This window comes from Scardinius erythrophthalmus, assembly GCF_964197995.2.
Source record: "Scardinius erythrophthalmus genome assembly, chromosome: 8".
NCBI lineage: Eukaryota > Metazoa > Chordata > Actinopteri > Cypriniformes > Leuciscidae > Scardinius > Scardinius erythrophthalmus.
This window is the reverse complement of record NC_138228.1, coordinates 31,033,287-31,050,032: the sequence shown is the minus strand read 5'-3', so window position 1 is coordinate 31,050,032 and position 16,746 is coordinate 31,033,287. Positions and strand designations below refer to the sequence as shown.

The 16,746-nt window shown below is 36.7% G+C and overlaps 1 protein-coding gene across 2 annotated transcripts in view; it reads left to right on the top strand.

Moving 5' to 3' along the window:
• dhx36 (DEAH (Asp-Glu-Ala-His) box polypeptide 36) overlaps positions 1-16,746 on the top strand; it is a 237,501-nt gene that overhangs the window by 24,243 nt on the left and 196,512 nt on the right. Inside the window, exons 7-11 of one of the 2 annotated variants that reach the window (XM_081372075.1) lie at positions 9,116-9,190; positions 10,979-11,145; positions 11,474-11,555; positions 12,667-12,807; positions 13,095-13,200. In XM_081372075.1, coding sequence (XP_081228201.1) covers positions 9,116-9,190; positions 10,979-11,145; positions 11,474-11,555; positions 12,667-12,807; positions 13,095-13,200 — 571 coding nt within the window. Of the gene's footprint in view, positions 1-9,115; positions 9,191-10,978; positions 11,146-11,473; positions 11,556-12,666; positions 12,808-13,094; positions 13,216-16,746 lie in introns of both variants that reach the window. The other variant, XM_081372074.1, reaches the window with a different exon arrangement.

Here is a 16,746-nt window from a genome sequence, read left to right as displayed (position 1 = left end):
AGTTTACACTGTTGATACAATGATACACTGCTGATTTTGCAGGTTTTCCTACTTACAAAGCATGTAGAGGTCTGTATTTTTTATCATAGGTACACTTCAACTGTGAGAGACGGAATCTAAAACAAAAATCCAGAAAATCACATTGTATGATTTTTTTTTTCAATTAATTTGCATTTTATTGCATGACATAAGTATTTGATCACCTACCAAAAGTATTCCGGCTCTCACAGACCTGTTAGTTTTTCTTTAAGAACCCCTCCTGTTCTCCACTCATTACCTGTATTAACTTCACCTGTTTGAACTCGTTACCTGTACAACCTCTCCACAATAGCCAAGACCAGAGAGCTGTGTAAGGACATCAGGGATAAAATTGTAGACCTGCACAAGGCTGGGATTGGCTACAGGATAATAGGCAAGCAGCTTGGTGAGAAGGCAACAACTGTTTAATTATTAGAAAATGGAAGAAGTTCAAGATGACGGTCAATCTCCCTCGATCTGGGGCACCATGCAAGATCTCACCTCGTGGGGCATCAATGATCATGAGGAAGGTGAGGGATCAGCCCAGAACTACACGGCAGGACCTGGTCAATGACTTGAAGAGAGCTGGTCCTTTCTTTGAGACTCCACAGTCTCAAAGAAAACCATTAGTAACACACTACGCTGTCATGGATTAAAATCCTGCAGCGCACGCAAGGTCCCCCTGCTCAAGCCAGCGCAATGTCCAGGCCTGTCTGAAGTTTGCCAATGACCATCTGGATCCATAGAAGGAATGGGAGAAGGTCATGTGGTCTGATGAGACAAAAATAGAGCTTTTTGGTCTAAACTCCACTTCCGCCGTGTTTGGAGGAAGAAGAAGGATGAGTACAACCCCAAGAACACCATCCCAACCGTGAAGCATGGAGGTCAAGTCAAGTCAAGTCATCTTCATTTATATAGCGCTTTTAACCCTCTGGGGACCAAGGTGTTTTTGGGGCCCTTGAGAAGTTCTGACATGCCTTGACATTTGTGCTTTTTTCAGTTATTTATAAACATGTTAATGACAAAGGTGTAAATTCACTCTATATAGCACAAACAGGGCTACCATAATATGCAAGCAACTTGTATGTAGATGTTTGTATTTTTAAGAGAATAATGTTTATGCGTGGTTATTGGAAAAAATAAAAATGAAAGTTGCTGAATTAAGACCACAAAACACATATTAAATATGTGTCCACAAGACTTTTGACCAATGGATGTGGTCCCTTTGAGTTCTAGCTTCAAAATTATATGAAAATAGTCTTGCTTTATCGTTCACAAAAAAAAATACATTGATTTAAATGGTGTAAAACAGGTTTTGCTTGGAAAGCCAATATGCGAGGGGGAGGAGTAGTTCACACCCACTCTGCATAATGACTCTGCCTAATGAGCCATCCTTTCAGGTGTGACACTGACTGAGCCACAATACAAGGACAAAGGATGTATTTAGAAGAAGACTTATATTGACCATTTAAGATTTTGCTTACATCTCTCTTGTAAATGTTTTGCTATTTTATTAAAAATGTTACAATTACAACAATAATTACAATTTCAACAATATTTCAAGTGTACTCTTTCTTTGTAAAAAAGAAAAAGAAAAAAGATTATAGGCCTACATTTTATCATATGTATTCATTAGTTTGAATATAGCCGCATTGGAACATCTAACATCTTAGTCTATGACTTTATTTTTGACAAATATATATATATATATATATATAAAACGTTAGATATGAGCAGAAATTGCTAAACAAAAGCTTATTTTATGTGGCAGTATATTTTACAGTAGCCTAAAAACTGTACCCAAATCTAGTCAACAAGTGACTGACTGTAGCGTTGTTTTTATGAAATATTAGGGCATATAAATGCTAATTTGCAGTTTAATACGTTGCTTGTACAAATACATTTTATTTCAACATATTCCAGTCGATTTTTACTCATCTCAGTAGGCTATAGCAAAGCAGTTTATTCTTTCACACACAGACGTGCGATTTATATTTAGGCTAAACAGTCTTTACAAATATGTACCCTTCATTCATCTCACAGAAAGGCGAGTCATATTATAGAAATGCGATTCATCTTTTTGCGGTTTGCATAGGCCTACACTAACGTTATTCCATAACGTTATTCCACACGTGAGAAAAGAAAACAGCCTACCTCACTCCTCAGCGGGATCTGCTCCTCATATCAGGATATATTGTTCCTCATATCAGCACTGTTCTGAGGAATCTTTTCTCCATAAGGTAGGCTATATTATGCCTCACTCGATCGCGACGCGCTTTGTTTACAGCTGATGTGGGCGTTTCACAGATCTTCAATAGTTCTCAGAATTTGCGTTTGAATAGCACGCGCTCTCCGTGGGCGTGTCACATTACTGTGAATTAGCTCGTAATGAGGTCGACTGGAGTCGCTCTCTTTTTATACAGATTACAGAAGCTGATAATATTTGTTTTTTATATAAATGACTTCATTTAACAGATGCGATCTCAAGCTTTATGCCCGTGGGTCTGTTTGCCTGTTTGACTGAATTTTCGCGGAGTTATAGATCATTTTCGAACGCGTTTCAAATGGGAGTTTACGGATAGAGAGAAGGCAGAAATCGCATCATGTTAAAGTTTCTTTATTTGTCAAAAAGCAAAACACTTTATTTTTATTTTGAGTATACAGAAAAAAAATAGAAAACTGAACAGGATCGATTGATGTATAACACGAAAACTAAAGATCAAAATTAACAGAGCATTTTGTGTTTATTTTTCATTGCTAAAAAAAAAAACGAGCAAAACGCGCCGGCGCGTTTTTGGTCCCCAGAGGGTTAACAATGTAGATTGTCTCAAAGCAGCTTTACAGAGATAAGCGTATAATTTAAGGTAACAGAGATTGTTTCGGCTTTACAGCAGAGTTAAGTTATTTCCATCTAAAGTTAGTTTTAATTGATTTGGTTCCGTCGCAATGATCATTTGTTATTAAATTAGGGGCCGCTAAGACGACACCATTCTCTCTACATAGACTTTAAACGCGAACCTGTGAGAAACGCTGATGGCGGTCACATGCGCATTTAGAATGGGTTCTATAGTTATGTGCGTTTGAATATACGCAGGTTTGGAAATCCCTACAAGCCAAGCCTAAACAAAATACTTGTTTTTCCTTATAAATTTTGATAAGGAATTTTATTTGTTGCTTTGGGGTAGGACCGCGAGGTGTAAACATCATTCTTTGGGGATGCTTTTCTGGAAAGGGGACAGGACGACTGCACCATATTGAGGGGAGGATGGATGGGGCCATGTATCGTGAGATCTTGGCCAACAACCTCCTTCCCTCAGTAAGAGCATTGAAGATGGGTCGTGGCTGGGTCTTCCAGCATGACAATGACCTGAAACACACAGCCAGGGCAACTAAGGAGTGGCTCCGTAAGAAGCATCTCAAGGTCCTGGAGTGGCCTAGCCAGTCTCCAGACCTGAACCCAATAGAACATCTTTGGAGGGAGCTGAAAGTCCTTATTGCCCAGCGACAGCCCCGAAACCTGAAGGATCTGGAGAAGGTCTGTATAGAGGAGTGGGCCAAAATCCCTGCTGCAGTGTGTGCAAACCTGGTCAAGAACTACAGGAAACGTATGATCTCTGTAATTGCAAACAAAGGTTTCTGTACCAAAGTTCTGCTTTTCTGATGTATCAAATACTTGTCATGCAATAAAATGCTAATTAATTTCTTAAAAATCATACAATGTGATTTTCTGGATTTTTGTTTTAGATTCCGTCACTCACAGTTGAAGAGAACCTATGATAAAAATTACAGACTTCTACATGCTTTGTAAGTGGGAAAACCTGCAAAATCGGCAGTGTATCAAATACTTGTTCTCCCCACTGTAGGTTGAATAATAAACGTATACAAAATAAACAAATATGAAACCTTCAAAGTCTCTGTTCATTTCTTGTCCTTAAAGGGTTAAAAGTGTTAAAGAGATGGATTCTCATGCTTAACATGGCCAAAGTTTTTAAAAAATATTTTGGACGAATAACGGAGAATTTCTGTGCCGAAAATCGTACTTCCGGGTTGGTACAAGTTTCGGCTGTTTTTTTTTGTCCGTGGATCTAATGACGTAGACCAGAGTGGAACTCCTTATATGAGCATTTCTCCCGGAAAAGCTTGCCCGCGCACACGTCGACCAGAGGAGAGCGAGACCGCGCACATCAGCGCGCTTCAACAGGAAATCATTGGCAGCGCTGCAAAGTGTCTCCAAAGTGTGTTTTTGGATGTGAGGGAAAGCTTACCATGTTCAGCTTCCCAAAGAACCCAGCGTTAGGAACAGTGGATGCAGATTGTTTTTCCGGGGCAAAAACGAGTTGTGTAGACTGTTTGTTCCCTGCATTTCGACGATGAATGTTTTATAAACAAAGCCCAGATCGACGGATTCTCTCTATGGCTCTGGCTCCGCCCACACGACCCGCCTCCAGACGCTCGTTTTTTTCCGGAAAGACTCGGTACTGCCTATCTTTCTTTTATAAATATAATAAAACTAAAGACTTTTTGGAGATATGAAGGATGCAATACTACTCTATAGGTACTCAAGATTAACAGGAGATTGAGTGAAAATGAGCATTTCACCCCCCCTTTAATCACTCTACATCATTTAGACACTAAACCTTGACCTGGTCTCTATACACATACAAAATCATAATAATCAATGTACACAATAACACAGTGAACTGATGTTCACGTGATGATAACCCGCAGGTTCATCATCACAGACACAAACCTCATTTTAGGCTTGTTTTTTCCTCTTCTATAAAATAATAACAGTCTTGTTCACTCTATGTTCTTCTAATATTAGTAATGTGCCTGAGGAGGGTTCTCTTCAAGAGAAAGTTAACTTTATTAAAAATTTAATAATATTTTGTTCACCCTCATGTCATTTCATAATTACAAACATTTGGATGGAACAAGAAAGAAATGCTGAAGAATGTGCTAGTTCGTCTTTTCCATGCAATTCCAACAAATGACGACTGTAGCTTTTACGCTTAAAAAAACTAAAACAAATGCTGCGTTAAAAACAGAAAAAAATAATCCCCCTGTAGTCAATAATTTTATCCTTTAAAACTCATCTTTGATCACAAAAATTATTTAAATGTTTTTTTCTTGACATTTTCTTCATGCCTTAAAATAGCTTGAATGTATCTCTACACTCTTGCCTCGTTTAGTATACGTGGTTCTGTGAATATGCAAATTAGCTCCACCTCCACTGACTCACTCCAGCTCAGAGATCCACTTGTGGAGAATCACACGTTGTCGTGATTGGTTACAATTTAGTTTGTGATGTCAGAAACACCAGCGATTTCACCAGCATTTTTTGAGACCGTCTTTGGTTGACTACAGTTTTAAGGATAAAATACTCAGCAATGGTGTTGACTTATTCATGTGTACATGGTTTGCCTTAAAGCATATTAAAAACGCCACATAGACATATAAGCGCATAGGTTTAGTTACCTATGATCACGCACGTGAACTCGACAATCGATTACTGTGGACTTCGACTGAAAACAGGAAGAAAATACAGGTATGTGCGCTGACTGAATTAACATCACTTTTATTAATATCTTTCACATCTACTGCAGTCAGATTCACCCGCGTTCACTCTGAAGGAATCACTCACATGGCTGGGCACTTGTAATGACACATCAAGGATGTTGAGAGGCTAAAAGCAGGTTTAAAACTTGCCCCATTGAAGTCAACAGGGTGCAAATTTTAAAAAGAGGATAACAAGGTGTAGGCAACACCGATTTTTGTCGTTGTTATCTGTACTGACAGCACTCCAAATTTACAAAAAAAATGTACTTTTTTTTTTTGAAAAATAAACTATTAAATGGCATTTTCTGGAGAGTTTTGTGCAAAGAAATGGAGAAATTGAGTCTTACATGATATGTGAAAAACTGCAAGGTTAAGAGCATATTTGCATTGTTGTAGTATCAACAGGTATTAGGACATTTAGCATTTACATTACTGTTAATCAGCAGTGGTGGAAGTAACAAAGTACAAATACTAATTTTCTGTAGGCCTACTTTACTTAAGTAGAATCAATAGTGCATACTTTTGACTTTTACTTTGTTACATTTTGCAGCAATTATTATACTTTCTACTCCACTACATTTCTACAACGTTTCGTTACATTTTCTGATCAGTTTTTCCCCTGCCAAAACAGGGATTGAAAAAAATGTCCTGTTTTCGGTGCTGATGCGGTGGTGACATGTTCATGTAACGTGAGGGTGGCGCTGCCAATAAAGCACCTAAAAGCTGTCACAAAGAACCGGCAAAAGTAATGATTTATGTAAAATATAGCAAGGAGACATTTTAATTGTTTATTAATAAACAAGAGTTTTCTGTGTCAGTGCCCTGCATAGATGAAGTTGACGATGCTATCCTTGCAATCTTCGCAGTAGTGAACTCGCCAGAGAGAAATGCACATTTCATACGGATTAGGCTACACAAGCAGCGGTCTGTTTTCTTTTGTTTTGAATTGTTCTGTTTAAAAGAAGACCTTCCAAGCTTTCTATAGATATATTTATCAGGTCTGTCAGGCAAGTAGGCTCCCTTATACGCTGAGTTTCGGTTCATTTATGAGACGAAAGTCCAGTTCACTCGCCGGCGCGTCCGTGTTGTGATTATCTATTGTCTATATACTATTTTTTACTATATTTACTATATTTAATAATCCAGGCAATTTTTTGATGAAACATTGATTAAAATTAAGATACAATTAATACAAAACGAAATTAATTTTAAAGAAAGGCTTTGTGCTTTCTGTTTGAGGTCTCAGTGGAAGTTTTAAACAGTCTTTTAGTGCCGCTTTCAGAGCACTCACGTCCGTAACATTGTTTTTTCCTCATAAATGCAAACATGAAAAATAAAATAAAATGAATATGTTACGTTCTGTGGAGAGCCAACCCTTCTTCATCCGGTGGGTATATTACTTTGGTTTGCAGTGTAATTCACAGAATTACAAAAAAATATTTTGCCACCTAAAAGTTAAAGTTTTTTGTGTCCCATCCACGGCATGTGTAGCCTATTTTCCTCATATTAAATATAAAACGCTTGATTACACACTGTATTACCTTGTTATGATAGTGACCCATACAATGTGCCAAACATTTTTTCCTTACCTTGTCATTCAAGGCCAGGGCACTTTTTGTACAACCAACGTTGTGCTGAACTTGACAAAACTGATCTGTTTCTGCAGCGACGGTCCAGCAGCTCGGGGTTTTTTTTTGTTTTTTTTTCAAGACAGTAGAAGGTTCTGGAACTTTTGCGCGCTTCCACATCCCGCGCAACTACGGATCTCCCAGGAACATTCATTATTGCTGCGTACATTTATCCATGTCAGAGTTCTGAGTAGTAGCTTATCTGTAGATGCGCATGGCATGCGCGAGCGGTGCGCGATCATGGTCGACTGACAACGAGATTAAGCAGCTGAACAAGAGTAGGCTACGGCCGTGTCCCGAGCGTCACTTTCATCAAATTTTATGTGACATAATTTCCAGTAGGTAACTGACTGCAAACGAGCAGGCTTATGTGCCGGGGCTGAGCCCCGGAGAGCCCCGGCCCAATTTAACCACTGTTCAAGGGTAGCCATAATGGGTTCCATTCAGACCTTAACATTAAGTATTTTACTGTTATATATCAACAAGATTCAACAACACATTTTCACCTGGCTATACCCAATGTTTAGATCTGTTGTGGTATTTATGCAAATTAGCACATAATTAATTAGATTATACACCGTTTGTCCATGTTAACAAACTATTTAAAAAAAACTTGTAATACATTTTTTCTTTGTCTTGATGTAAGTAATCAACTTAGAAATTTTCATTGTGATATATAAAGGTTAAAATTTTTACCCTATTCACGTAAGAAAAAGAATGAATAGGTGTATGAATAGGCTATATTTGGGTCTTTTTCAAAACTTTCCCCTAATGGGTTTCTTCTGGGCTTTTTCTTTCCCTTACTCAGGACATATTGAGGATACAAAATCAGTTAAGTGCTTCTGTTGCAATTTGTTCAAGGTTGACCCCCATTTTGGCTTAAAATGACTGGACTATAAAGGCACAGCTAAATGTGACATTTATTACAATGGGTTTATGTCAAGATTATTTTAAGTCCACTTAAATTAAATATTGTTATATTTTTTGAAGTCTATTGAATTTTTAAAACATTATCTTTCAAATATACTGTAATGCTGAATGGCTATAATTAATGGCTAAAATTAAGTGGAAAAAAATCCATGTAACAGAGAGACATCAGTATTGTATCAGGGATACTGGCCTTCATTCATAGTGCTTAGTAAAAAGAAGTATGTAAAATATATTGTCTTTGTTATTTCAACATTATTTTGGAGATTAAATGTGAAAGTATTACAGCATAAAAATATATAAAATGCTTTAATGTTAGGTGCGATTAATCGCGATTAATTACAGACATTTTGCGATTTAATTCATTTTTTTATCGATTGACAGCACTAAAAAATATATAAATGTGGTTTATATGATACATCTACTATATTTCAAAGTCTTGAAGCAGTACAATAGTTTTTTGTAAGGAACAGTACATTTTAGTCTGTATTTTATTGCATGTGTTGACCACTTATTGTGCTGTAACTGTTATGTAAAGCTTGATATCCCTATTTTACTGTCATTATGTTGAAAAGAGTGGCCAGAATATTCTGCAAAAAAGAGAAGTTTCAGTTTCTCCTTATTGATAAAATGTCTTTTATTGAAAACTTTTTGTTACCATTTATTTTCATTTATTTAGTAGTTTCTTCATGTATTTTTTTTCATTCATTTATGTATTCATTCATTCATTCTTTCATTCATTTTCTTTCATTCATTCATTTACATAGGATATGTTCTTGGAGACTGATCTTAAAGCAGCAATTATATGAGTACTTTATATTAAAATTAGTACATTATTGCATATTATTGAATAATGTTGCTTTTGATATGTGTAGTATTTTGATTTAATATTTTATTATGTTTTAATATTTTTATATGAAATAGTTTATATTAATAGTTTTATTTGTCTTTTTCTCATCGCTCACTCTGGCACTACTTTCCAGTCGGTTACCACGGAAACAAGGCTCGGTGTTGTATTGTACAACAGGCATTATTCTTCAGTGGCTCCGCTCAGATACGTAAGTGTTCTAAACCTCTTTCCCTCCACTCCTTTCTGCTGTTTCATTACTCCCCTCCCACCATCCTCTATCTGTCTGCTTTGGCTTTTCTTTTTCTTTCTGTTAGAGACGCCAGTGTTTAATCAATACACAGCCGGTGTACAGGGCGCATACATGCACTTATACGTACTCAAAGCAATGTCAAACATATAAATTGCACATACATTCAATATCACTCACTGACTCACTCACATCAACTCTGCTTCAGCGGCTGCAGAGTGGAGATGCCTAAAGTACTGTTCACCATGCTTCTTAGTTTGACTCATCCACTCAGACAGCTTTCACCGCAACCCATATAGAAAACACATTATGTACTGTTGCTGTTTTGTTTTTTTCTCTTACATCTCTTCTGTTTTGATGCCGACATATTCGTACGTACAGAAGTCCCTGATAAAAGCCTGTTAGGGATCTGAATGACATCATTCAGGCTACGTTCACATAGTCAGTGTTTGGGATTGACAACAGTGTTTATTTACAGCTGTGTTTCTCGAATTGCCCTGTTCGTGCAGAAGTAGGGCTGGGCAATATGGTCAAAAATGTATCATGATGGAATTTTTCATATCAGTCAATATCATAATTATCATGATAAAGTTTTTTTTTTTTTTTTTTTAAGTTTAAAGGCAGATCTTTGCTCCTGAGTGAGGTGAACATTTCACAAATTAATATTACATGTTTTGTCTTAGAAATGCACATTTAACAGTAGCTTGAGTTGGGATGCAGATGTAAATTTGTTCATCAACAAATCATCTGTAAAAATTGTAACAACCTCATTTTTGTGGGTAAAATGTTATTGGGTAAAATGTAGTATTCCATAGTATTTGGAATATGTTAACCACAGGTAAAACCACGCATTGCACCTCACTGCCATGGTAAAAAGTAACTGTATTATTGTTTCTGTGGTATTTGTTATGAAAAGATGTAGCCTAAAGACATTTAGTAATACAAATGCATAAAAAACTGCTATAGCCAATTAACAAAAATACTGTAATTATATTCAGTTATTCCTTTAATACATTTAATGTCTACGTTAATAATAAAATAAAATTTGATTTGAATATCCCACATTTCTGCCACAATCCCATGGTTTCAGTTAGTTACTACAGTTAATGTTGGCGACTTATCATTTTAGCTCAATGTTTCTCCTGTTTTCTGTGTCAGTGTTGTTAAGAATGTCAGCACTGTTTTATATGGCTTCAAACTAGTTAAAATCACTAGGCATTTGATTAATGGTTTGTATGGGAGAACACTGCGCCAAAGTCGAACACTTTTCACTGGATTTTCACTTTTCACTGGATTATGTTCTAAGCTCACGCTGAGCCAAGCCAAGCTGATACATGTTCAGTGTATCTCATGGTTCAAACAGGCAGCCCTGTCTTGTTCCGGTTTTGGTGCGTTTTAGGCATAGACTGTAAAAAAATAGGTTCTGCGTTTACTGTATAATGTTTCTCATACACAACAGAAATGGCAGGGCTTATCAGTTATTGGTAAGCATTTGCATAGAGCATAAACATTATATCGAACACTTATGGAACTTTTGCTATAATTTTATCAAGGAAAATTATAGCTGGGGAATCTTTTAACGATATGTGGCCTTCAAGAAGTATTGTGGTTGTCTTGTCAGTTCAGAGCATCAAGGCTTCAGGAATCTTTCTTATTTCCTGCTCTAGTTATTTCTTCTTCATAATTATGAAAAGTCTGTCCTTTGCTCCAGTGTGTGTATGTGTTTTTTTTTATTCTCTCCCCCCCCAGATACCTCACTAGCATAAGTCACCTGATCTTGGATGAAATTCATGAAAGGAGTCTTCAGTCTGATGTTCTTCTCACCATCGTGAAGGACCTGTTAATTGCTCGAAAGGACCTAAAAGTAGTCCTCATGAGTGCCACACTTAACGCTGAAAAATTCAGCAAGTATTTCAGTAAGAGAATTAACATAACTTCAAATAATTCAGATGGATGAATCCAAAATAAATATTTTTTTTATACAGTTTTGTGAATTTACCAGTTATCATTTAGGATTGTTTAACTATATGTCTTATAATATATAACAGTCTAATACAGCTCTCTGTACTCCTCAAAGGAAGTATGCCAAGACCTAGCATAACGCTAATGACCAGGATAATCGGTTTAGCATTTAAGGGGGAAAAAGTCAGATCATGAACAGTGGGAATCCAACCATTCAATAAGTATCAGACACATAACTACGGTATGGTAATCATTGAAGATTGCATGTTCTTTCTCTTATAGATAATTGTCCCATGATCCATATTCCTGGATACACATTCCCAGTGAAAGAGTTTTTACTGGAGGACGTGGTGGAATTGCTTAGGTGAGCTCATTAAAAAAAAAAAAAAAAATTGTGATATATTTACAAAATACAGTATCATTTCTAAAGTTTGGGGTCAGTAAAAAAATGTAAAAAAATTAAAACATTCACTGCCCTTACTAAGGATGCATTAAACTGATAAAAAATGACATTAAAGAAATGTATAATGTTACAAAGGATTTATATTTCAAATAAATGCATAAAAAACAAAACAAAAAAACTTTCTATTCATCAAAGAATCCAAAACAATTATTACTGTTTCCACAAAAATACTAAGCAGCACAGTTGTTTTTAACATTAATAATAATAATAATAATAATAATAATAATAATAATAATAATAATCAGAAATGTTTCTTGAGCACCAAATCAGCATATTAGAATGATTTCTGAAGGATCATGTGACACTGATTACTGCTGAAAATTCAGCTTTTCCATCACAGGAATAATTTACATTTTAAACATATTAAAATAAAAAAAAGTTATTTAATATATTTATATATATATTATGTTTCACAATATTACTGTATTATTGCTGTTTGTTTGGTCAAATTAATGCAGCTTTGGCGAGCATAAGAGACTGCTTTCAAAAACATTTAAAAATCTTACTGACCACAAATCTTTGAATGATAGTGTGTATTTTATACTTATTGCACTGCTGGATCCAGCTATTTAAGATAGTAGCTGTTTTACATGGTTCCAGCTGGTCCAAGGTGGTTTAAGTGCCATTAATTGTGAGCTAGACTTAGTAGAGGTCAATTCATTCAGAGCTGCTAGACCATCTTGAATAAGCTGGCAGGCACCTGGTTGAATAGGTTAAAGGATTAATTCACCCCAAAATTAAAATTCCGTGTTTAAGCAGCTCTTTTCTATACAGTTCATCAGTTCGCACATTTACTAACCACAGCTTTTTGAATTGCCATGGGAGAGTAACTGATGACATAATTGTAATTTTTGGGTGAACTATTCATTTAGGCTGGTATTTCTTTTTATTTTGTAGTGGTTTTAACTCCATTTGAGATTTTCCCACATGAAATGTCACAATGGCTACAGTATATGCAGGATAGAAGTTGACTGACTGAATGCTGGGAGTGTCTTCTAACTTTGTATCATAGATTCCAGCCAAAGCAACATGACCGAAGACCTCGCTATAAGAGAGGGTTTATGCACGGCCAGAACGCACGGCCAGAGAAAGAGCAGAAAGAGGCAGAATACCGCGAGAGCTGGCCCTGTTACGCCCGTACGCTCAGAGATCGGTCAGTATTTTTTGAAAAACAGCTATTGAATGACAGTAACCTCAAACTTTGACATGTACAAACACATTAAAGTAAATGCAAACTATTTAACGAATTGCCTTGTTTTATTGCCTTAAGTTATTTAATGCAGTTTGAAAATACAGCTTTTTGCGGGCTGAAATTAGGCTTTGTTGACGTTTTTTCTTGCAGCTGTTAAAGTGAATTTTTGAAGTATAAATATTTCGCAGCACTTGTGTTGAGTCACTGAGATGTGATGTAGCATGACCTGTCTGCTCTGTGATTGACAGGTACTCAGACAGCACCATTGACACGCTGGAGATGATGGATGATGATGAGAAGATCAATCTGGAGCTCATCGTAGGATTGATCCGACACATCGTGATGAAAGAGGATGTGAGTGCCTTCCTTGTAAGCCTGGCTGTTATTTTTGTGTATTCGAGTGTGTGTCCATGTGACTTGGCCAAATCAGGGACAGATGGTGAGCCTTGAGTAAAGCAGAAACAAGTTGGCATTAAATGTGTGCTAATGGGACTGCTTAGCAGATGCTCCTCTCCTCTCCTCTCCTCTCCTCTCCTCTCCTCTCCTCTCCTCTCCTCTCCTCTCCTCTCCTCTCCTCTCCTCTCCTCTCCTCTCCTCTCCTCTCCTCTCCTCTCCTCTCCTCTCCTCTCCTCTCCTCTCCTCTCCTCTCCTCTCCTCTCCTCTCCTCTCCTCTAAGTCATTTAGCTTAAACCCATTTTCTGTCCTGTCTCTGACCCTTAAGGGGGTCGCACACTGGACGAGAAGTGTAGCGCCGCGTCTTTAAAATTCACATTATTCTCTATGAGTGTACACACACCGGCGGCGCCATTCGGCATCTGTCCACGGTGCCCAACTATGGCTCAGGAGCTTGTTCAAAATCCTGCCACGCCACAGAGCGCCATTTACATAGTTTTATATTAATTTTACATTTATTTGTCTCAAATCGTCGTTAATGTATATACTGACTTCACCCTGTGCTGCAATATACATTTCGTTTTACATTCATTTACAGAAATCAGCTGCGTGGATGAAAACTTGCTGATATTATCGGATTTTCAGGTAATATTCTCAATTCATTCAGTTAACGGACGCTCTGAGGTAAAGTGTTCAGACTGCAGACTTAGCAACGATTGTATTTAATTGTAGAGTATAACATAGTACAGACATTATTTAATTCCATAACGTCCTTAAACATAACAATATTGCTAGCCATAAACTGAGAAAATGCACGCCCGGTGTGCGATACCTCGAGTTGTCCTAGACGCGACGCGGCTTCTCTGCGCGGCTTCTCTGCGCTTCTCATCCGGTGTGTGACCCCCTTTAGTCTTAAACTGTGCTGCTGTGCCTTTAAGGTTCCTTTTCAAATGACACCGTAAGACCTTGTGGTTATCCTCTGAGTCACGCTTTGGTGACGTAAGCCAGTGCAGACCCATTAGGCTTGTCAGCGTGTCCTTGAGGGTGAATGGGTTATGAAAACATACATTTGGGATGGACTAATTCTTTCAAATAAATCAGCATTTATAGGCAAGAGTCATGGAGTGTGTTTTAAATGTACACTTGCATATCTATATAAGGTTAAGTTTTAAGACACTTTTATAAATGCAAAACTTCTTTTGGAAAATAAATTTGGGAAAAAAACTGAATAGGAGTAATGTCATCTATGGAGGAATGGCACTTTTTAAACGGACAAATTAATAGGCATATTTATAACTGTTTATTTAATTAATAATAAATGATTCAATATATTTTTTAAATTTAATAAATTGACTTTTAAAACATTAATTCATGTTTTAAAATATGGATAATGTTATCAAAATTACTCGCGTACAATAGCGAGTGAGCGTTGATACTTTTTTCTACGCTGTGACGCACATCATAACAGTGGTCGTCTACTGACATGCCTTAAAGGAGCCCCTTAAAAAACGGATAATTTCAGATTGAGGGTATGACTGAGTGTTGCAAATGAAAAAAAAAAAATGCATATATATATATATATATATATATATATATATATATATATATACAGTGAGGAAAATAAGTATTTGAACACCCTGCTATTTTGCAAGTTCTCCCACTTAGAAATCATGGAGGGGTCTGAAATTGTCATCGTAGGTGCATGTCCACTGTGAGAGACATAATCTAAAAAAAAAATATCCAGAAATCACAATGTATGATTTTTTTTTAACTATTTATTTGTATGCAGGGTTTTTCCTGGGTCAAAATTGGTCTTCGGTGGTGGCTGACCGACATGGTCATCCACACACAGCAAAGAGTACCCTAGTACTCACATGATCCGCAAGCCCAATATTGACAGTAAATGTTAAATTTAAAATAAATACAAAGAAACAGTTTGTGATTTTTTTTTTTAGGTAATTTTCTACACATTGTCATAGGCCTATACATACTGTGGATTATTAAGGCTAAATTTTACTAAACACTCTTGCTAAATGAGGTAAGCACACTTACTTTCTCATTTCAGATTAGGGGTGGGAATCTCTAGGCACCTCACAATTCGATTACGATTCAGAGGGTAACGATTATCGATTTATTAACGATATTTTTTTTTTTTAGTTGGTACTTTTAAAGCAAAGTATTTATGATGACCCATAACAAACTTACTTCCATCTTCCTATATTAATTTTATTAATAAAACAAATGGAAATGATTTGAACATTGCAAAGAACCAACAGGAAAATAAATGTGTGCCTGTACTAGCAGCGTACTTGTAGTAAATGAATACAAACTTCAGCATATTCTGAATCTCTAGCATTTAATAATAGACTTCTAACCAACATCCTCTTGTTATTTCCAATGAGCAATATAATCCTTCAGACAAAAAAACATTTTGCTGTAGCAAAATCACAAATCAGTTTTTGTTCAAAAATATAGAGTTATGTACCAGCAGCTCTCATACAAACATAATGCTTGTGGACGCATATTCTGAATAATTAGTAACATACAAAGCCTCTCTTATTCACAACTAAATAATAAAAAGTTATGACTTGAAATGTTTGCTGTATACCACAATCAAAAACAGCTTATACAAAAAAAGTGAATGAACATCTGCAGAGAGCACAGTCAAAATGTACTCTCTACTCACTTTTTGTGACTGGCATTGCACATATTGCAGGGCAGTACAACACACGTATAACAGATCGGTTTACAGTATATTGATGTGAAAACTAGGCTACTGAAAGCAGCTTTCATACAAAAAATACTAAATAGGTAACAATGAAATTGCCAATTTTCCATACGCTAGCTTTTAACCGTTGGTGCCGTTCGAATTTGGCGCTCAACCATCATGCGTCTGTTAAGTGCGCGAGTCTGTTATGTTCCGCCTTTTGCGTTCCGTCAATATTAGGCTACGTTATTAGAAAAACTATTTTTTTTTAGAGAATCGATTTTTTGACATTTGTGAATCGATTCAGAATCGTCCACGTCCGCATCGCGATGCATCTAAGAATTGATTTTTTCTCCCACCCCTATTTCAGATGTGTATGTTCTTCTCAGTAATGATTTGATATACACCGATTCAGACACTGACGGGCAGACCAATTGCTTTAACCATTCATTGAATCGGCTCAAAGGAGTCATTAGGTCGCGAATCGGACTTTAGCGGACGTGTTGTGTGGGAATCCTGGCTGTTAGGACATCACGAAAGATTTGTCAACACACAAAAAAAAAACAACACTTCAAACTCTTCAACACTTCAGCTGTCAGCTGCATGTGCGGAATTTTCCGCTTGTCACAAGTTGTAAGAGAAGATAAGGCAACTTTTTTTTGACTGCAATTCACACCCAGCGCTAATTCAGCAAAAATATTCTCCGAATGCACCACGTGAAACATGGATTCGGTCTTCCGACCTTTAGGATCAGTTGATTTTGATGCGAGGGAGAGAGCAAAGACAGAACTGAAGATGGA